This window comes from Cyanistes caeruleus, chromosome 35, assembly GCF_971803275.1.
Source record: "Cyanistes caeruleus chromosome 35, bCyaCae1.hap1.1, whole genome shotgun sequence".
NCBI lineage: Eukaryota > Metazoa > Chordata > Aves > Passeriformes > Paridae > Cyanistes > Cyanistes caeruleus.
This window is the reverse complement of record NC_141736.1, coordinates 1,285,655-1,306,691: the sequence shown is the minus strand read 5'-3', so window position 1 is coordinate 1,306,691 and position 21,037 is coordinate 1,285,655. Positions and strand designations below refer to the sequence as shown.

The 21,037-nt window shown below is 60.5% G+C and overlaps 3 protein-coding genes across 3 annotated transcripts in view; 1 reads left to right on the top strand and 2 right to left on the bottom strand.

The window, feature by feature from the left end:
* Positions 1-1,496: 1,496 nt before the first annotated feature.
* TIMM29 (translocase of inner mitochondrial membrane 29) lies at positions 1,497-6,666 on the bottom strand. Its single transcript, XM_086871401.1, has 2 exons — positions 6,244-6,666; positions 1,497-5,126 (listed from the first exon to the last, which is right to left on the bottom strand). Exons 1-2 carry the CDS (start codon positions 6,311-6,313, stop codon positions 4,534-4,536), a joined length of 663 nt encoding a protein of 220 aa, XP_086727527.1. The 5' UTR covers positions 6,314-6,666; the 3' UTR covers positions 1,497-4,533.
* On the top strand, positions 6,488-16,153 carry SPC24 (SPC24 component of NDC80 kinetochore complex). Its single transcript, XM_086871398.1, has 6 exons — positions 6,488-6,563; positions 11,198-11,369; positions 15,317-15,461; positions 15,567-15,665; positions 15,746-15,822; positions 15,923-16,153. Exons 1-6 carry the CDS (start codon positions 6,561-6,563, stop codon positions 16,072-16,074), a joined length of 648 nt encoding a protein of 215 aa, XP_086727524.1. The 5' UTR covers positions 6,488-6,560; the 3' UTR covers positions 16,075-16,153.
* KEAP1 (kelch like ECH associated protein 1) overlaps positions 16,120-21,037 on the bottom strand; it is a 20,255-nt gene continuing 15,337 nt past the window's right edge. Inside the window, exons 5-7 of the mRNA XM_086871372.1 lie at positions 19,940-20,145; positions 16,692-16,868; positions 16,120-16,619 (exon numbers count right to left, since the gene is read on the bottom strand). Coding sequence (XP_086727498.1) covers positions 16,435-16,619; positions 16,692-16,868; positions 19,940-20,145 — 568 coding nt within the window. The 3' untranslated portion in view covers positions 16,120-16,434. The remainder of the gene's footprint in view (positions 16,620-16,691; positions 16,869-19,939; positions 20,146-21,037) is intronic.

The window sequence follows — 21,037 nt, the reverse complement described above, 5'->3', positions numbered from 1 at the left end:
TCCACACCCGGAATTTCACATCTGGAGTTCCACACTCGAAATTCCACAGCCAAAATTTCCACAGCCAAAATTTCCACAGCTGGAATTCCGCATCTGGAATTCCACACCCGAAATTCCACAGCCGAAATTTCCACAGCTGGAATTCCACACCCGAAATTCCAGACCCGGAATTCCACACCCGAAATTCCACAGCTGGAATTTCCACAGCTGGAATTCCACACCCGAAATTCCAGACCCAGAATTCCAGACCCGGAATTCCACAGCCAAAATTCCACAGCCAAAATTTCCACAGCTGGAATTCCGCATCTGGAATTCCACACCCGAAATTCCACACCCGGAATTCCACACCCGAAATTCCACAGCTGGAGTTCCACACCCGGAATTTCACATCTGGGATTCCAGACCCGAAATTTCCACACCCGGAATTCCACAGCCAAAATTTCACATCTGGAATTCCACAGCCAAAATTCCAGAGCCGGAATTCCAGACCCGAAATTCCACAGCCAAAATTTCCACAGCTGGAATTCCGCATCTGGAATTCCACACCCGAAATTCCACACCCAGAATTCCATAGCCAGAATTCCACACCCGAAATTCCACATCTGGAGTTCCACACCCGGATTTTCACATCTGGGATTCCACACCCGAAATTCCAGAGCCAAAATTCCAGACCCGGAATTCCAGACCTGAAATTCCAGACCCGAAATTCCACAGCCAAAATTTCCACAGCTGGAATTCCGCATCTGGAATTCCACACCCGAAATTTCCACACCCGGAATTCCACACCCGAAATTCCACACCCGGAATTCCACACCCGGAATTCCATAGCCAGAATTCCACACCCGAAATTCCAGAGCCAAAATTCCAGAGCCGGAATTCCAGACCCGAAATTCCAGACCCGAAATTCCCACAGCCAAAATTTCCACAGCTGGAATTCCGCATCTGGAATTCCACACCCGAAATTCCACACCCGGAATTCCACACCCGAAATTCCAGACCCGAAATTCCACAGCCAAAATTTCCACAGCTGGAATTCCGCATCTGGAATTCCACACCCGAAATTCCACAGCTGGAATTCCACACCCGGAATTCCACAGTCGAAATTCCATCTCTGAAATTCCACGCCCGGAATTCCACCCCTGAAATCCCACCCCGCAAATTCCCACCCCCAAATTCCCGCCCCCCAAATTCCCACCCCCTAAATTCCCACCCCCCAAATTCCCGCATCCAAAATTCCCACCCCTCAAATTCCCGCCCCCCAAATTCCCAAATTCCCGCCCCCCAAATTCCCAAATTCCCGCCTCTCAAATTCCCACCCCCCCAAATTCCCACCCCCCAAATTCCCACCCCGAAATTCCCGCCCCTCAAATTCCCGCCCCCCAAATTCCCAAATTCCCGCCCCCCAAAATTCCCAAATTCCCGCCCCCAAATTCCCACCCCCCCCCCAGCCCCGGTTTTGGGGAATTTTTTGGGGATAAATTCAGTGAATTGAGAAATTCCGAGTCACAAATCCCGAGTTTATTCCGAGCTGGGAACGGGCGGGGCTGAGAGGAACCAGGAGAGTTTTCCTCACAATAAAAAACCCGAGAGGAGGAACCGGGAGAAACCGGGAGAAACCGGGAGAAACCGGGAAAAACCGGGAGGAACCGGGAGAAACCGGGAGAAACCGGGAGAAACCGGGAAAAAACGGGAAAAACCGGGAAAAAACGGGAGAAACCGGGAGAAACCGGGAGAAACCGGGAGAAATCGGGAGGAACCGGGAGAAACCGGGAAAAACCGGGAGAAACCGGGAGGAACCGGGAGAAACCGGGAGGAACCGGGAGAAACCGGGAAAAACCGGGAGAAACCGGGAGGAACCGGGAAAAACCGGGAGAAACCGGGAAAGGAGCCGGGAGAAACCGGGAGAAACCGGGAGAAACCGGGAAAAACCGGGAGAAACCGGGAGAGGAGCCGGGAAAAACCGGGAGGAACCGGGAAAGGAGCCGGGAGAAACCGGGAGAAACCGGGAGAAACCGGGAAAGGAGCCGGGAGAAACCGGGAGAAACCAGGAAAAACCGGGAGAAACCGGGAAAGGAGCCGGGAGAAATCGGGAGAAATCGGGAAAAACCGGGAAAGGAGCCGGGAGAAACCGGGAGAAACCGGGAAAAACCGGGAGAGGAGCCGGGAAAAACCGGGAAAGGAGCCGGGAAAAACCGGGAGAAATCAGGAGGAACCGGGAGAAACTGGGAAAAACCGGGAGAAACCGGGAGAAATCGGGAAAGGAGCCGGGAGAAATCGGGAGAAATCAGGCAGAACCGGGAGAAACCGGGAAAAACCGGGAGAAACCGGGAAAAACCGGGAGAAACCGGGAGAAACCGGGAAAAACCGGGAAAGGAGCCGGGAAAAACCGGGAATAACCGGGAGAAACCGGGAAAGGAGCCGGGAGGATCCCGGGAGAACCCGCGGGGCAGGACCCGGGAGAAACCGGGGAGAAACGGGGGAGGAGCCGGGAGAAACCGGGAAAGGAGGCAGGAGAAACCGGGGAGGATCCGCAGGGCAGGACCGGGAGAAACCGGGGAGGAACCGGGGAGAAACCGGGAGAATCCCGGGAGAAACCGGGGAGGAACCGGGGAGGATCCGGGAGGAACCGGGGAGGATCTGGGGAGGAACCGGGGAGGATCCCAGGAGAACCCGCGGGGCAGGAGCTGGGAAAAACCGGGGAGGAGCCGGGGAGAAACCGGGGAGGAACCGGGGAGGATCCGGGGAGAAACCGGGGAGGAACCGGGGAGGATCCGGGGAGAAACCGGGGAGGAACCGGGGAGGATCCGGGGAGGATCCGGGAGGAACCGGGGAGGATCTGGGGAGGAACCGGGGAGGATCCCAGGAGAACCCGCGGGGCAGGAGCCGGGAAAAACCGGGGAGGAGCCGGGGAGGAACCGGGAGAATCCCGGGAGAAACCGGGGAGGATCCCGGAGGAGCCGGGAGAAACCGGGGAGGAACCGGGAGAATCCCGGGAGAAACCGAGGAGGATCCCGGAGGAGCCGGGAGGGTCCAGGAAGGATCCCGGGACGATCCCGGGAGGATCCACGGAGGGTCCCGGGAGGATCTGTGGAAGGTCCTGGGAGGATCCCGGGCAGCTCAGCCATGGAGGGTCCTGGAAGGGTCCACGGAGGGTCCCGGGAGGGTCCTGGCCGGCTCAGCTACAGAGGAGCTGGGGACGATCCCGGGATGATCCCGGGAAGGTCCTGGGAGGGTCCCGGGAGGGTCCACGGAGGGTCCTGGAAGGGTCCCGGGAGGATCCCGGCCGGCTCAGCTGCAGAGGAGCTGGGGAGGATCCCGGGATGATCCCGGGAAGGTCCTGGGAGGGTCCCAGGAGGATCCCGGGAAGGTCCGGGGAGGTCCCGGGAAGGTCCTGGGAGGGTCCCGGGAGGATCTGTGGAAGGTCCCGGGAGGATCCCGGCCGGCTCAGCCGCAGAGGGTCCAGGGAGGGTCCCAGGAGGATCCACCGAGGCTCCCGGGAGGATCCACCGAGGGTCCCAGGAGGATCCCGGCCGGCTCAGCTGCAGAGGAGCTGGGGATGATCTCAGAAGGATCCACGGAGGGTCCTGGGAGGATCCACCGAGGGTCCCAGGAAGATCCACCGAGGGTCCCGGGAGGGTCCACTGAGGGTCCCAGGAGGATCCACCGAGGGTCCCGGGAGGATCCACCGAGGGTCCCGGGAGGATCCACCGAGGGTCCCGGGAGGATCCCGCCCATCTCAGCCCTGGAGGGTCCTGGAAGGGTCCCGGGAGGATCCCAGGAGGATCCACGGGGGATCCCGGGAAGAATCCCATCCCTCTCAGCCCCGGAGCATCCCCTGAGGATCCCCAGAGCATCCCCTGAGCATCCCCTGAGCATCCTGTGAGGACCCCATCCCTCTCAGCCCGAGAGGATCCCCTGAGGATCCCCAGAGGATCTCATCCATCTCATCCCTGGAGCATCCCATGAGGATCCTGTGAGCATCCTGTGAGGATCCCATCCCTCTCAGCCCCTGAGCATCCTGTGAGCATCCTGTGAGCATCCCCGGAGTATCCCCTGCGGATCCCCGGAGCATCCCCTGAGGATTCTGTGAGGATCCCATCCCTCTCATCCCCTGCGGATCCCCGGAGCAGCATCCCACCCCCTCAGTCCCGGAGCATCCTGTGAGGATCCCATCCCTCTCAGCCTCTGAGCATCCCCTGAGCATCCCCTGCGGATCCCCGGAGCAACCCCTGAGGATTCTGTGAGGATCCCATCCCTCTCAGCCTCTGAGCATCCCCTGAGCATCCCTGGAGCATCCCCTGCGGATCCCCGGAGCATCCCCTGCGGATCCCCGGAGCAACCCCTGAGGATTCTGTGAGGATCCCATCCCTCTCATCCCCGGAGCATCCCCGGAGCATCCCCTGCGGATCCCCGGAGCATCCCCTGCGGATCCCCGGAGCATCCCCTGCGGATCCCCGGAGCAACCCCTGAGGATTCTGTGAGGATCCCATCCCTCTCATCCCCTGCGGATCCCCGGAGCAGCATCCCAGCCCCTCAGTCGCGCATCTCCTCCTCGCTCAGCACCACCGCCCGCAGCCTCTGGCTGTGGAGCCTCTCGTTCCTCTCGGAGCGCAGCTCCCGGCGCTCCAGGCGCCGCAGCCGCTCCGGGAGGTGCCCGAACTCCTCCTCGTTGATGTCGCTGTCCCTCAGCGCCTCCTCCAGCAGCCACCAGCGCCCCCAGAACCCCACATCCAGCGGCGCCCCGAGCCGCCACAGCCGCGGCCGGAGGTGCGGGCACCGCGCCGAGTACAGAGCGGGGTCCCCGCCGTGGGGGTCGGCCCCGGCCACGGCCACGACCCCCAGGTTGAGGACGCGGAGCCGCCCCCGCTCCCGCAGCCTCAGCAGCCTCAGGACGTGGCGCTCGGCTCGGGGGCTCCGAGAAGACTCCGGGAGTTTCCCCAGCGCCGTGGCCGCCGCCACGGCCGCGCTCTCCAGGGAGTCCCGGTCCGGGACGGAGCGGGCCAGCTCGGCCCCCAGCCCCAGGAGCCCCAGAGCCGCCGCCGACAGCAGCGGGCGGCGCCGGGCACCGGCTGCGGCTTCGCGGAGAGAGCTGGAATAGTCCTGGAGAACGGCCCGCAACCAGCGGCCTGAGGGAGGGGAGGGGGCGGTCAGGGGAGACCCCCGGGGAAAGGGGGAGAGACCCCCGGGGAAAGGGAGGGGAGAGGGGCGGTCAGGGGAGAACCCCGGGGGAAGGGAGGGGAGACCCCCGGGGAAAGGGGGAGAGACCCCCGGGAAAAGGGGGAGAGACCCCCGGAGAAAGGGAGGGGAGAGGGGCGGTCAGGGGAGACCCCCGGGGAAAGGAGGAGAGACCCCCGAGGAAAGGGAGGGGAGACCCCCGGGGAAAGGGGGAGAGACCCCCGGGAAAAGGGGGAGAGACCCCCGGGGAAAGGGGGGAGACCCCCGGGGAAAGGGGGGAGCACTGGGGAAAGGGGGAGAGACCCCCGGGGAAAGGGAGGGGAGGGGGGCGGTCAGGGGAGACCCCCGGGGAAAGGGGGAGAGACCCCCAGGGAAAGAGGGGAGACCCCCGGGAGGACGGGGGAGACCCCCAGGAAAAGGGGGAGACGCCGGGAGGAGGGGGCACTCCCCGGGTTATGGAGACCCCCCCAGACCCCCCCGGGTTATGGAGACCCCCCCAGACCCCCCCGGGTTATGGGGACCCCCCCAGACCCCCCCGGGTTATGGGGACCCCCCCCAAACCCCCCTCGGGTTATGGGGACCCCCCAGACCCTCCCCGGGTTATGGGGACCCCCCAGACCCTTCTGGGTTATGGAGATCCCCCCCAGACCCCCCCGGGTTATGGGGACCCCCCCCAAACCCCCCTCGGGTTATGGAGACCCCTACAGACCCCCCCGGGTTATGGAGACCCCCCCAGACCCCTCTGGGTAATGGAGACCCCCCAAACCCCCCTCGGGTTATGGGGACCCCCCAGACCGCCCCCCATGGTTTGTGGAGACCCCCCAAACCCCTCTCAGGGTCAAGCGGCACCCCCTGGCCCCCCTTTTGATAGAAATTGGGGACCCCCCACGAAAAGAGAAGGATTTGGGGACCCCAAGACCCCCCCAAAGCCCCCCCAGACCCCCCCAGACCCCCCCAATCCCCTCAGACCCCCCCAAGGCCCCGAATCGCAGCTCCCCGCACCCCACAAGGCCCCGCTCCTTCCCCCGAGCTCCCCGTGGCTCTGAGAGCCCCCGGACCCCCCCTCACCGAGCCGGGTGTCCCCCAGGCGCCCCCAGAGCCCGCGGCTCGCCCCTCCCGCCGCCGCCGCCGCCGCCATCACCGGAGAGGCTCCGTTCGCGGAACCCGGGACCACCGGAACCAAAGCGGCGGCACCGCGGGGCTGGGGGGGGAACCGGACACGGTGACACACAGGGCGGGCGGAACCATCGCTGCGGGGGGAGTGGGGGGAGAGGGAGGGCGGAACCAATGCGGGGAGAGCCGCGGGGGGGGTTGCGCATGCGCAGAGCGGCGCCGGGCGGTTCAAACGGAGCGCGCGGGACGGAGCCCTCAGAGAAAAGGGAAAAATGGTAAAAAATGGCGAAAAAAGAATCTGGGAAAGGCTGGAGAGGGAGAGGAGGTGGCTCTGGGAATGGGGAAAGCGAGGGGCGGGATTGGGGGGTCCCCGTGTTACCCTCACCGAGACCCCCGAAGTGAGGCCTGTCCCCCCAAAACCCCAAAAAACCCCCAAAAAATACCCCCAGAAACGTCAAAAAAACCGCAAAAAAACCCCAAAACCCCTAAAAACTCCCCAAACCCCCCCAAAACCCCTAAAAACTCCCCCAAAAAAACCAAACCCCCCAAAAAACTCCCCCAAAACCCCCAAAAGAAGCCCAAAAAAACCCTAAAACCCCCTAAAAAACTCCCCCCAAAAAACCTACACCCCCCCAAAAAACCCCTAAAAAAACCCCCAAAAACCCCCCCAAAAAACCCCAAAACCCCTCAAAATCCCGCCCCAAAAAACCCAAAAAAAGCCCAAAAAAAACCCTAAAAAAACCCTAAAACCCCCTAAAACCTCCCCCCAAAAAACCTAAAACCCCCCAAAAAACCTAAAACCCCTCAAAATCCCACCCCAAAAAACCCCAAAACCCCAAAAAAACCCAAAAAAAACCCCTAAAAAACCCCCAAAAAACCCTAAAACCCCCTAAAAAACTCCCCCCAAAAAACCTACACCCCACCAAAAAACCCCTAAAAAACCCCCCAAAAACCCCTAAAAAAAAACCCAAAATCCCGCCCCAAAAAACCCCAGAACCCCAAAAAAACCCCCAAAAAACCCCCTAAAAAAACCCTAAAACCCCCTAAAACCTCCACCCAAAAACCCTAAAACCCCCCCAAAAAACCCTAAAAAAAAACCCCAAAAAACCACAACACCCCCAAAAAACCCCAAAAAACCCCAAACCCCCCCCAGAAAAACCCTAAAAAAAACCCCAAAAAACCCCCAAAAGAAGCCCAAAAAAACCCTAAAACCCCCTAAAAAACTCCCCCCAAAAAACCTACACCCCCCCAAAAAACCCCTAAAAAAAACCCCAAAAACCCCCCCAAAAAACCCCAAAACCCCTCAAAATCCCGCCCCAAAAAACCCAAAAAAACCCCCAAAAAAACCCTAAAAAAAACCCAAAAAAATCCTAAAAAACCCCAAAAAACCCTAAAACCCCCTAAAACCTCCCCCCAAAAAACCTACACCCCCCCAAAAAACCCCTAAAAAAACCCCCAAAAACCCCCCCAAAAAACCCCAAAACCCCTCAAAATCCCGCCCCAAAAAACCCAAAAACCCCAAAAAAACCCCCAAAAAACCCCCTAAAAAAACCCTAAAACCCCCTAAAACCTCCCCCCAAAAAACCTGAAACCCCCCAAACAAACCTAAAACACCCCCAAAAAACCCAAAAAAACCCCTAAAAACCCCAAACCCCCCAAAAAAACCCTAAAAAAACCCCCAAAAAACCCCCAAAAGAAGCCCAAAAAAACCCTAAAACCCCCTAAAAAACTCCCCCCAAAAAACCTACACCCCCCCAAAAAACCCCTAAAAAAAACCCCAAAACCCCCCCCAAAAAACCCCAAAACCCCTCAAAATCCCGCCCCAAAAAACCCAAAAAAACCCCCAAAAAAACCCTAAAAAAAACCCAAAAAAATCCTAAAAAACCCCAAAAAACCCTAAAACCCCCTAAAACCTCCCCCCAAAAAACCTAAAACCCCCTCCAAAAAAACCCTAAAAAAAGCCCCCAAAAAACCCCAAAACCCCAAAAAACCCTAAAAAAACCCTAAAACCCCCTAAAACCTCTCCCCAAAAAACCTAAAAGCCCCCAAAAAACCCCTAAAAAAACCCCCCAAAAACTCCCCAAAAAAACCCCAAAATCCCGCCCCAAAAAACCCCAAAACAACCCTAAAAAAAACCCCAAAAAAACCCTAAAACCCAATAAAACCTCCCCCCAAAAAACCTAAAACCCCCCAAAAAAACCTAAACCCCCCCAGAAAAACCCTAAAAAAAACCCCAAAAAACCCCCAAAAGAAGCCCAAAAAAACCCTAAAACCCCCTAAAAAACTCCCCCCAAAAAACCTACACCCCCCCAAAAAACCCCTAAAAAACCCCCCAAAAACCCCCCCAAAAAAACCCCAAAATCCCGCCCCAAAAAACCCCAGAACCCCAAAAAAACCCCCAAAAAACCCCCTAAAAAAACCCTAAAACCCCCTAAAACCTCCCCCCAAAAAACCTAAAAGCCCCCAAAAAAACCCCTAAAAAAACCCAAAAAAACCCCAAAAACCCTCAAAATCCCGCCCCAAAAAACCCAAAAAAAACCCCAAAAAAACCCTAAAACCCCCTAAAACCTCCCACCAAAAAACCTAAAACCCCCCCAAAAAAACCCTAAAAAAACCCAAAAAAACCCCAAAAACCCCCCAAAAAAACCCCAAAACCCCTCAAAATCCCGCCCCAAAAAACCCCAAAACCCCAAAAAAACCCCCAAAAAACCCCTAAAAAACCCCAAAAAAACCTAAAACCCCCTAAAACCTCCCCCCAAAAAACCTAAACCCCCCCCAAAAAAAACCCCTAAAAAAACCCAAAAAACCCCCCAAAAAACCCCAAAACCCCTCAAAATCCCGCCCCAAAAAACCCCCAAAACCCCAAAAAACCCCAAAAAAACCCCCCAAAAAACCCTAAAAAACCCTAAAAAAACCCTAAAACTTCCTAAAACCTCCCCCCAAAAAACCTAAACCCCCCCCAAAAAACCCCTAAAAAAACCCACAAAACCCCAAAAAAACCCCAAAATCCCAAAAAAACCCCAAAACCCCAAAAAAACCCCAAAACCCCAAAAAAACCTCCCAAAAAAACCCTAAAACCCCCTAAAACCTCCCCTCAAAAAACCTAAAACCCCCCAAAAAAACCTAAAACCCCCCCCAAAAAAACCTAAAACCCCCCAAAAAAACCCTAAAAAAAACCCCCAAAAAACCACAACACCCCAAAAAACCCCCAAAAAACCCCAAAAAACCCCAAACCCCCCCTGGGCTTGGGGGTCCCCTCCCATCTCTGTCCCTGTCCCCCCTGGTCCTCATCTCCAGTTCCCTGTGGGATATTCCTGGAAATCCCGCTTGGAATTTGGGATCTTTGAGCGTCATTTCCATCCCCTCTCACCTCTCCATCCCCCCGATTGCCCCCTCCCCAATTTCCCCCTCCCCAATTTCCCCTCCCCAATTTCCCCTCCCCAATTTCCCCTCCCCAATTTCCCCCTCCCCAATTTCCCCCTCCCCTCTCACCTCTCCATCCCCCCGATTGCCCCCTCCCCAATTTCCCCCTCCCCAATTCCCCCCTCCCCAATTTCCCCCATCCCCAATTTCCCCTCCCCAATTTCCCCTCCCCAATTCCCCCTCCCCAATTTCCCCCATCCCCTCTCACCTCTCCATCCCCCCAATTTCCCCCTCCCCGATTTCCCCCTCCCCAATTTCCCCATCCCCCAATTTCTCCATCCCCAATTCCCCCTCCTCAATTTCCCCATCCCCTCTCACCTCTCCGTCCCCCCAATTTCCCCCTCCCCAATTTCCCCCTCCTCAATTTCCCCCTCCCCAATTTCCCCCTCCCCAATTTCCCCCTCCCCAATTTCCCCTCCCCAATTTCCCCTCCCCAATTTCCCCCTCCCCTCTCACCTCTCCATCCCCCCGATTGCCCCCTCCCCAATTTCCCCCTCCCCAATTCCCCCTCCCCAATTTCCCCTCCCCAATTTCCCCTCCCCAATTTCCCCCTCCCCAATTTCCCCCTCCCCTCTCACCTCTCCATTCCCAATTTCTCCATCCCCTCCCCAATTTCCCCCTCCCCAATTTCCCCATCCCCCAATTTCCCCCTCCCCAATTTCCCCATCCCCTCTCACCTCTCCATTCCCAATTTCTCCATCCCCTCCCCAATTTCCCCCTCCCCAATTCCCCTCCCCAATTTCCCCCTCCCCAATTTCCCCATCCCCCAATTTCCCCCTCCCTAATTTCCCCCTCCCCAATTTCTCCATCCCCTCCCCAATTTCTCCACTCCCCAATTTCCCCCTCCCCATTTACCCCCTCCCCAATTTCCCCCTCCCCAATTTCCCCATCCCCTCTCACCTCTCCATTCCCAATTTCTCCATCCCCTCCCCAATTTCCCCCTCCCCAATTCCCCTCCCCAATTTCCCCTCCCCAATTTCCCCCTCCCCAATTCCCCTCCCCAATTTCCCCTCCCCAATTTCCCCCTCCCCAATTCCCCTCCCCAATTTCCCCTCCCCAATTTCCCCCTCCCCAATTCCCCTCCCCAATTTCCCCTCCCCAATTTCCCCCTCCCCAATTTCCCCTCCCCAATTTCCCCCTCCCTAATTTCCCCCTCCCCAATTTCCCCCATCCCCTCTCACCTCTCCATCCCCCCGATTCCCCCCTCCCCGATTTCCCCCTCCCCAATTTCCCCTCCCCAATTTCCCCCCCCGATTTCCCCCTCCCCAATTTCCCCCTCCCCAATTTCCCCTCCCCAATTCCCCCCCCGATTTCCCCCTCCCCTCTCACCTCTCCATCCCCCCGATTCCCCCCTCCCCAATTTCCCCCATCCCCAATTTCCCCCATCCCCTCTCACCTCTCCATCCCCCCGATTCCCCCTCCCCGATTTCCCCCATCCCCAATTTCCCCCATTCCAATCTCCCCCTCCCCAATTTCCCCACGGCAGGAGCCGGCGGGTTTTCCCCCGGTGGAGGCGGTGGAGGAGCTGAGCCAGGAGCTGCTGCAGGAGCTGAGCTCGGGCTGCACCGAGGAGCTGCTGCGCCGGGGCCTGGAGCGCCGGGAGCGGCTGGACAGACGGCTGCAGGACACACAGACACGGGCCCGGGGCTTGGCACGGGGTGAGTGAGCGCCGGGGAGCGGGCTGCGCCCCGAAACGTGCCCCAAATATCCCAGCTGAGCCCCGAAATATCCCAGCTGAACCCCAAAATATCCCAGCTGCGCCCCGAAACGTGCCCCAGATATCCCAGCTGAGCCCCGAAATATCCCCAAATATCCCAGCTGCGCCCCGAAATATCCCCAAATATCCCAGCTGAGCCCCGAAATATTCCCAAATATCCCAGCTGCGCCCCGAAATATCCCCAAATATCCCAGCTGAGCCCCAAAACGTCCCCAGATATCCCAGCTGCGCCCCGAAACGTGCCCCAAATATCCCAGCTGAGCCCCGAAACGTGCCCCAGATATCCCAGCTGAGCCCCAAAATATCCCCAAATATCCCAACTGAGCCCCAAAACGTGCCCCAAATATCCCAGCTGAGCCCCAAAACGTGCCCCAAATATCCCAGCTGCGCCCCGAAATATCCCCAAATATCCCAGCTGAGCCCCAAAATATCCCCAAATATCCCAGCTGCGCCCCGAAATATCCCCAAATATCCCAGCTGAGCCCCGAAACGTGCCCCAAATATCCCAGCTGAGCCCCAAAACGTGCCCCAAATATCCCAGCTGAGCCCCGAAATATCCCCAAATATCCCAGCTGAGCCCCAAAATATCCCCAAATATCCCAGCTGAGCCCCAAAATATCCCAGCTGAACCCCAAAATATCCCAGCTGCGCCCCGAAACGTGCCCCAAATATCCCAGCTGAGCCCCGAAACGTGCCCCAAATATCCCAGCTGAGCCCCAAAATATCCCCAAATATCCCAGCTGAGCCCTGAAATATCCCCAAAATATCCCAGCTGCGCCCCGAAACGTGCCCCAGATATCCCAGCTGCGCCCCGAAATATCCCCAAATATCCCAGCTGAGCCCCGAAATATCCCCAAATATCCCAGCTGAGCCCCAAAATATCCCCAAATATCCCAGCTGCGCCCCGAAACGTGCCCCAAATATCCCAGCTGAGCCCTGAAATATCCCCAAATATCCCAGCTGTGCCCCAAAATATCCCCAAATATCCCAGCTGAGCCCCGAAATATCCCCAAATATCCCAGCTGAGCCCCGAAATATCCCAGCTGCGCCCCAAAATATCCCCAAATATCCCAGCTGAGCCCCAAAATATCCCCAGATATCCCAGCTGAGCCCCAAAATATCCCAGCTGAGCCCCAAAACGTGCCCCAAATATCCCAGCTGAGCCCCGAAATATCCCCAAATATCCCAGCTGTGCCCCAAAATATCCCAGCTGAGCCCCGAAACGTGCCCCAAATATCCCAGCTGCGCCCCGAAACGTGCCCCAAATATCCCAGCTGCGCCCCGAAACGTGCCCCAAATATCCCAGCTGAGCCCCAAAATATCCCAGCTGAGCCCCAAAATATCCCCAAATATCCCAGCTGAGCCCCGAAATATCCCCAAATATCCCAGCTGAGCCCCAAAATATCCCCAAATATCCCAGCTGAGCCCCGAAATATCCCCAAATATCCCAGCTGAGCCCCAAAATATCCCCAAATATCCCAGCTGAGCCCCGAAATATCCCCAAATATCCCAGCTGAGCCCCAAAATATCCCAGCTGCGCCCCGAAACGTGCCCCAAATATCCCAGCTGAGCCCCGAAACGTGCCCCAAATATCCCAGCTGAGCCCCGAAACGTGCCCCAAATATCCCAGCTGCGCCCCGAAATATCCCCAAATATCCCAGCTGAGCCCCAAAATATCCCCAAATATCCCAGCTGAGCCCCGAAACGTGCCCCAAATATCCCAGCTGAGCCCCGAAACGTGCCCCAAATATCCCAGCTGAGCCCCGAAATATCCCCAAATATCCCAGCTGAGCCCCAAAATATCCCAGCTGAGCCCCGAAATATCCCAGCTGCGCCCCGAAACGTGCCCCAAATATCCCAGCTGCGCCCCGAAATATCCCCAAATATCCCAGCTGAGCCCCAAAATATCCCCAAATATCCCAGCTGCGCCCCAAAATATCCCCAAATATCCCAGCTGCGCCCCAAAATATCCCCAAATATCCCAGCTGAGCCCCGAAATATCCCCAAATATCCCAGCTGAGCCCCAAAATATCCCCAAATATCCCAGCTGCGCCCCGAAATATCCCCAAATATCCCAGCTGTGCCCCGAAATATCCCCAAATATCCCAGCTGAGCCCCAAAATATCCCCAAATATCCCAGCTGAGCCCCGAAACGTGCCCCAAATATCCCAGCTGCGCCCCGAAACGTGCCCCAAATATCCCAGCTGAGCCCCGAAATATCCCCAAATATCCCAGCTGCGCCCCGAAATATCCCCAAATATCCCAGCTGAGCCCCGAAACGTGCCCCAAATATCCCAGCTGCGCCCCGAAATATCCCCAAATATCCCAGCTGCGCCCCGAAACGTGACCCAGATATCCCAGCTGAGCCCCAAAATATCCCCAAATATCCCAGCTGAGCCCTGAAACGTGCCCCAAATATCCCAGCTGCGCCCCGAAATATCCCCGAAACATCCCCAAAACATCCTCATTGCACCCCAAAACATCTGAGCTGCGCCCCAAAACATCCTCACTGCACCCCAAAACACCCCCAAACATCCTCATTGCACCCCAAAATATCCCCAAAACATCCTCACTGCACCCCAAAACATCCTCATTGCACCCCAAAATATCCTCCCTGTGCCCCAAAACACCCCCCAATGACACCCAGACACCCCCAAACCCCACCAGTGCCCCCCAGCTGATCCTGGCTGCCCCCCAGACCCCCCAAAAACCCCCCCAGACCCCCCCAGCTGATCCTGGCTGCCCCCCAGACCCCCCCAGTGCCCCCCAGACCCCCCCAAAACCCCTCCAGTGCCCCCCAGACACCCCAAAACCTCCTGAGTGCCCCCCAAAACCCCCCCAGACTCCCCCATCTGATCCCAGCTGCCCCCCAAAATCCCCCCAGACCCCCCCAAAACCCCCCCCAGTGCCCCCCAGACCCCCCCAAAACCCCCCCAGCTGATCCTGGCTGCCCCCCAGACACCCCCAAACCTCCTCAGACCCCCCCATCTGATCCCAGCTGCCCCTCAAAACCCCCCTATCTGATCCCAGCTGCCCCCCAGACCCCCCCAAAACCCCCCCCAGCTGAGCCTGGCTGCCCCCCCAGACACCCCCAAACCCCCCCAGACTCCCCCATCTGATCCCAGCTGCCCCCCAAAACCCCCCCAGACCCCCCCAAAACCCCCCCAGCTGAGCCTGGCTGCCCCCCAGACACCCCCAAACCCCCCCAGACCCCCCATCTGATCCCAACTGCCCCCCAAAACCCCCCCAGCTGAGCCTGGCTGCCCCCCAGACACCCCCAGACCCACCCATCTGATCCCAGCTGCCCCCCATAACCGCCCCAAACCCCCCCATTTGATCCCAACTGCCCCCCAAAACCCCCCCAGACCCCCCCCAAACCCCCCCAGCTAATCCTGGCTGCCCCCCAGACACCCCCAGACACCCCCAAACCCCCCAGACCCCCGCCATCTGATCCCAGCTGCCCCCCAAACCTCCTCAGACCCCCCCATCTGATCCCAGCTGCCCCCCAAAACCCCCCCAGCTGAGCCTGGCTGCCCCCCAGACACCCCCAGACCCACCCATCTGATCCCAACTGCCCCCCATAACCGCCCCAAACCCCCCCAAAACCCCCCCTCAGTGCCCCCCAGACCCCCCCATCTGATCCCAACTGCCCCCCATAACCGCCCCAAACCCCCCCATAACCCCCCCGGCTGCCCCCCAAACCCCCCCCAGACCCCCCCATCTGATCCCAACTGCCCCCCAAACCCCCCCAGACCCCCCCATAACTCCCCCGGCTGAGCCTGGCTGCCCCCCAGACACCCCCAAACCCCCCCAGACCCCCCCATAACCCCCCCGGCTGCCCCCCAAACCCCCCCAGACCCCCCCATAACCCCCCCGGCTGCCCCCCAGCCCTGGCCGAGGCCGAGGCCGCGCTGCTGCGGCGCCTGCAGGAGGCTCAGGCCGACGTCCGGCGGCTCCGCGGCCGCAGGCAGCAGCTGGACACGGAGCTGCAGCGGGCACAGGGGGCCCTGAGCGGCGCCAGGGACGCCACCCGATATCCTGGGGGTGAAATCCGGGGATTTGGGGCGGCTGGGGAAGGATTTTGGGGTGTTTTGGGGGTGTTTTGGGGTGTTTTGTTTGCCTTGACCCCTCTGGCCACGGCGCTGCGCCGGGACAAGGAGGAGCTGCAGGAGCAGCTGAGGCAGCTGGAGAGGGATAAGGAGGAGGAGGAGGAGGAGCACGGCCTTCCTCCTGATGTGTGAGTCCCCTAAACCCCCCCCGAGACCCCCCAAACCCCCCCTAAACCCACCCTGAGACCCCCCCAATCCCCCACCCCAGGTACGTGGCTCAGCTCTACTACGAGATCAGCAGGATCGACTGGGACTACAGCGCCGAGCCGGGGCGGATCCGAGGCAGTGAGTGCACCCCCAAAACACCCCAAAACCACCCCAAAACCACCTCGGGGACCCCTCCCAGTGATTCCATCTCGGGGGTCTTTGCCCCCCCCCTCCCCAGTTCACTACGGCCCCGAGATCGCCGTGCCCCTGGACATGGAGGAGGCGCAGCACTCGGGGACCTTCGTCAGCGATTACCTGTGGGGTCTGGTGCCCACCGAGTGGAGACCCCGGAGACCCCCGGTGCTGCCCCCCGAGCCTCTGGCACTGTGAAACCCCCCTCCCCATTTCCAACTCATTGAGACCCCCCCCCCCCAATTAAATCAGAAATCGCTTTATTCTTGCGCCAACAGCATCTGGGAATGGTCAAAACCAGCCCGGGGGTCTCAAGAAACCAAAAAAACCAAAGCCAGCCCCCCAAAATCCGGGCTGGAGGTGGGGAAATAGGGGAGGGGGACGCAGCAAAAGTCCTGTGATGCTTTTTGGGTGGGTGGGGAGGGGGTCTGGGTGACCCCCCCCGCCAAAATCCTCGATCTGCCGCCGGTGGGGGATGGATTGGGGGGTGGTGGGTGGGGGGGAGCAGCCCCCTCCCCACCTCCCCGTCCCCCCCTCTCCCTCCCGGCGGCGCCGGGGTCAGCAGGGCTCGCCGGGGGGGGTCTCCTCCTCCTCCTGGGGGGGCTGGGGGTGACAGGGCTCCATGGTGACGGCCACCCCCAGCCCGCTGCGCCCCGACGGCATCGGCGTCACCTCGGTCCAGGCGTCGGCCTCGGGGTCGTAGCACTCCACCGACTCCAGGAAGGAGTGACCATCGTAGCCCCCTGCGTGGAGAGGAGCCAAATCAACCCGGAGCCCCCCCAAAAAACCCCCCCAGGAGACCCCCCAGGGCATACCCAGGACGTAGATCCTGCCCCGGAAGGCCGTGACGCCCAGGGCGCTGCGGCGGTGTCCCATGGGCGCCACGAAGCTCCAGGTCTCGGTGTCCACCTGGAAGCGCTCGGCGCTGCTCAGCTGCTGCGCGCCGTCGTAGCCGCCCATGGCGTACAGGCAGTTCCCCAGGGCGCAGACCCCTGCGGGACCCCCAGAAACGGGCTGAGCGTACACGAAAACCCCCCGGAGCACCCCAAAAACGGGATGAGCACCCCCAAAACCCCCCAGAAACAGGATGAGCACCCCCAAAACCCCCAGAGGACCCCAAAAATGGGATGAGCGCACACGAAAACCCCCCGGAGCACCCCAAAAACGGGATGAGCACACACGAAAACCCCCCGGAGCACCCCAAAAATGGGATAAGCGCACCCGAAACCCCCCAGAAATGGGATGAGCACCCCCAAAACCCCCCAGGAGCACCCCAAAAACGGGATGAGCGCCCCTGAAAACCCGCCGGAGCACCCCAAAAACGGGATGAGCGCACCCAAAAACCCCCCGGAGGACCCCAAAAACGGGCTGAGCGCACACGAAAACCCCCCGGAGGACCCCAAAAACGGGCTGAGCGCACACGAAAACCCCCCGGAGCACCCCAAAAACGGGCTGAGCGCACCTGAAAACCCCCTGGAGCACCCCAAGAATGGGATGAGCGCACCCGAAAACCCCCCCAGAGCACCCCAAAAACGGGATGAGCGCACCCAAAACCCCCCAGAAACGGGATGAGCACCCCCAAAACCCCCCCGGAGCACCCCATGAATGGGATGAGCGCACCCGAAAACCCCCCGGAGGACCCCAAAAATGGGATGAGCGCACACGAAAACCCCCCAGAGCACCCCAAAAATGGGATGAGCGCACCCCAAAACCCCCAGGAGGGCCCCAAAAACGGGCTGAGCGCACCTGAAAACCCCCCCGGAGCACCCCAAAAATGGGATGAGCACATCCGAAAACCCCCCAGAGCACCCCAAAAACAACCCAAAACCAGACTGAGCACCCCCAAAAACCCTCCGGAGCACCCCAAAAACGGGATGAGCGCACCCAAAACCCCCCAGAAATGGGATGAGCACCCCCAGAACGCCCCCGGAGCACCCCAAAAATGGGAAGAGCGCACCCAAAAACCCCCCAAGGCACCCCAAAAACAACCCAAAACCAAACTGAGCACCCCCAAAAACCCTCCGGAGCACCCCAAAAATGGGATGAGCGCACCCGAAAACCCCCCAGAAATGGGATGAACGCACCCAAAAACCCCCTGGAGCACCCCAAAAATGGGATGAGCACCCCCAAAACCCCCCAGAAACAGGATGAGCACCCCCAAAACCCCCCCGGAGCACCCCAAAAACGGGCTGAGCGCACCCAAAAACCCCCCAAAACCCCCCAGAAATGGGATGAGCACCCCCAAAACCCCCGGAGCACCCCAAAAATGGGAAGAGCGCACCCAAAAACCCCCCAAGGCACCCCAAAAACAACCCAAAACCAGACTGAGCGCCCCCAAAAACCCTCCAGAGCACCCCAAAAACAGGATGAGCAAACCCGAAAACCCCCAGAAATGGGATGAGCACCCCCAGAACCCCCCCAGAGCACCCCAGAAATGGGATGAGCACACCCGAAAACCCCCAGAAGCACCCCAGAAATGGGATGAGCACACCCGAAAACCCCCCGGGAGCACCCCAAAAATGGGATGAGCACCCCCAAAACCCCCCGGAGCACCCCAAAAATGGGATGAGCACACCTGAAAACCCCCCGGGAGCACCCCAAAAACGGGATGAGCACACCCGAAAACCCCCCAGAGCACCCCAAAAACAACCCAAAACCAGACTGAGCGCCCCCAAAAACCCTCCGGAGCACCCCAAAAACGGGATGAGCGCACCCAAAACCCCCAGAAATGGGATGAGCACCCCCAAAACCCCCCCGGAGCACCCCAAAAACGGGCTGAGCGCACCCAAAAACCCCCCAAAACCCCCCAGAAATGGGATGAGCACCCCCAAAACCCCCCAGAGCACCCCAAAGATGGGATGAGCGCACCCGAAAACCCCCCAGAGCACCCCAAAAACGGGATGAGCGCACCCGAAACCCCCCAGAAATGGGATGAGCACCCCCAGAACCCCCCTAGAGCACCCCAAAAATGGGATGAGCGCACCCAAAAACCCCCTGGAGCACCCCAAAAATGGGATGAGTGCACCAGAAAACCCCCCGGAGCGCCCCAGAAATGGGATGAGCACCCCAAAAACCGACTGAGCGCCCCCCAAAACCCCCAGAGCGCCCCCAAAAACGCCCAGAGCATCCCAAAACCTGAGCCCCCCCCCCCAAATCCCCTCCGAGACCCCTCCCCAGCCCCCCAAACCCCCCTGAGACCCCTCCCCAGCCCCCCAAACCCCCCCCAGCCCCCCAAACCCCTCCCCAGCCCCCCAAACCCCTCTGAGACCCCTCCCCAGCCCCCCAAACCCCCCCAGACGCCTCCCCAACCCCCCAAACCCCCCCCAGCCCCCCAAACCGCTCTGAGACCCCTCCCCAGCCCCCCAAACCCCCCCCAGACCCCTCCCCAGCCCCCCAAAACCCCTCTGAGACCCCTCCCCAGCCCCCCCAAAACCCCCCCAGACCCCTCCCCAGACCCCCAAACCCCCTGAGACCCCTCCCCAGCCCCCCAAGCCCCTCTGAGACCCCTCCCCTGCCCCCCAAACCCCTCTGAGACCCCTCCCCAGCCCCCCAAGCCCCTCTGAGACCCCTCCCCAGCCCCCCAAACCCCCTCCGAGACCCCTCCCCTGCCCCCCAAACCCCTCTGAGACCCCTCCCCAGCCCCCCCAAACCCCTCTGAGACCCCTCCCCAGCCCCCCAAACCTTTCTGAGACCCCTCCCCAGCCCCCCAAACCCCCTCCGAGATCCCTCCCCAGCCCCCCAAACCCCCCCAGACCCCTCCCCAGCCCCCCAAACCCCTCTGAGACCCCTCCCCAGCCTCCCGAAACCCCTCCAAGACCCCCCCAGACCCCTCCCCAGCCCCCCAAACCCCTCCGAGACCCCTCCGAGACCCATCCCCAGCCCCCCAAGCCCCCCCCAGACCCCTCCCCAGCCCCCCCAAGCCCCCTGAGCCCCCTCCCCAGCCCCCCCAAACCTCCCCCAGACCCCTCCCCATCCCCCCTGAGCCCCCTCCCCAGCCCCCCCAAACCTCCCCCAGCCCCCTCCCCAGCCCCCCAAGCCCCCTGCGCCCCCTCCCCAGCCCCACCTGCGCCGCTGCGGACGGTGGCCATGGGTGGGATGGGCTGCCAGCTGTCCCTCTCGGGGTGGTACCGCTCTGCCGAGCGCAGCCGGGCGCTGCCGTCGAAGCCCCCCACGGCGTAGAGGAGCCGGTTCAGCACCGCGACCCCCACCCCAATTCGCCGCGTCCCCATGGGGGCCACCAGGGCCCACTCGTCCCGCTCGGGCTCGTACCTGGGGAGGGGGGGGCACAGCGGGGTCACGGCTTTGGGGACCCCCAGGGGGGTAGAGACCCCCCCTGTGAGACCCCCAGAGGGGCACAGACCCCCCTGTCAGACCCCCAAATGGGCACAGACCCCTCTCTGAGACCCCCAAATGGGCACAGACCCCCCCTGTGAGACCCCCAAATGGGCACAGACCCCCCTGTGAGACCCCCAAATGGGCACAGACCCCTCTCTGAGACCCCCAAATGGGCACAGACCCCCCTGTGAGACCCCCAAATGGGCACAGACCCCTCTCTGAGACCCCCAAATGGGCACAGACCCCCCCTGTGAGACCCCCAAATGGGCACAGACCCCTCTCTGAGACCCCCAGAGGGGCACAGACCCCCCTGTCAGACCCCCAAATGGGCACAGACCCCCCCTGTGAGACCCTCGGGGACCCCCAATTGGGCACAGACCCCCCCTGTGAGACCCCCAAATGGGCACAGACCCCCCCTGTGAGACCCCCCAGGGGGGCACAGACCCCCCCTGTGAGACCCCCTGGGACCCCCAAATGGGCACAGATCCCCCTGTGAGACCCCCAAATGGGCACAGACCCCCCCCCATTGGATCCCTCCTGTGGCTCCTCCCAAGAGACCCTTTTTAACCCCCACCCCCATTTCCCTCCCCCAACCCCACTTACCCCCAGCCCCATTTCCCCCCAACCCTTTCTACCCCCAGACCCCTTTAACCCCCCCAGCCCCTTTTTACCCCGACCCTTTTAACCCCCGCACCCCTCTTTAACCCCTCCACCCCTCTTTACTCCCCCAGACCCATTTCCCCCCCAACCCTCTTTAACCCCCAGACCCTTTTAACCCTCCCACCCCTCTTTACCCCCCCAGACCCTTTTAACCCCCCAGCCCTTT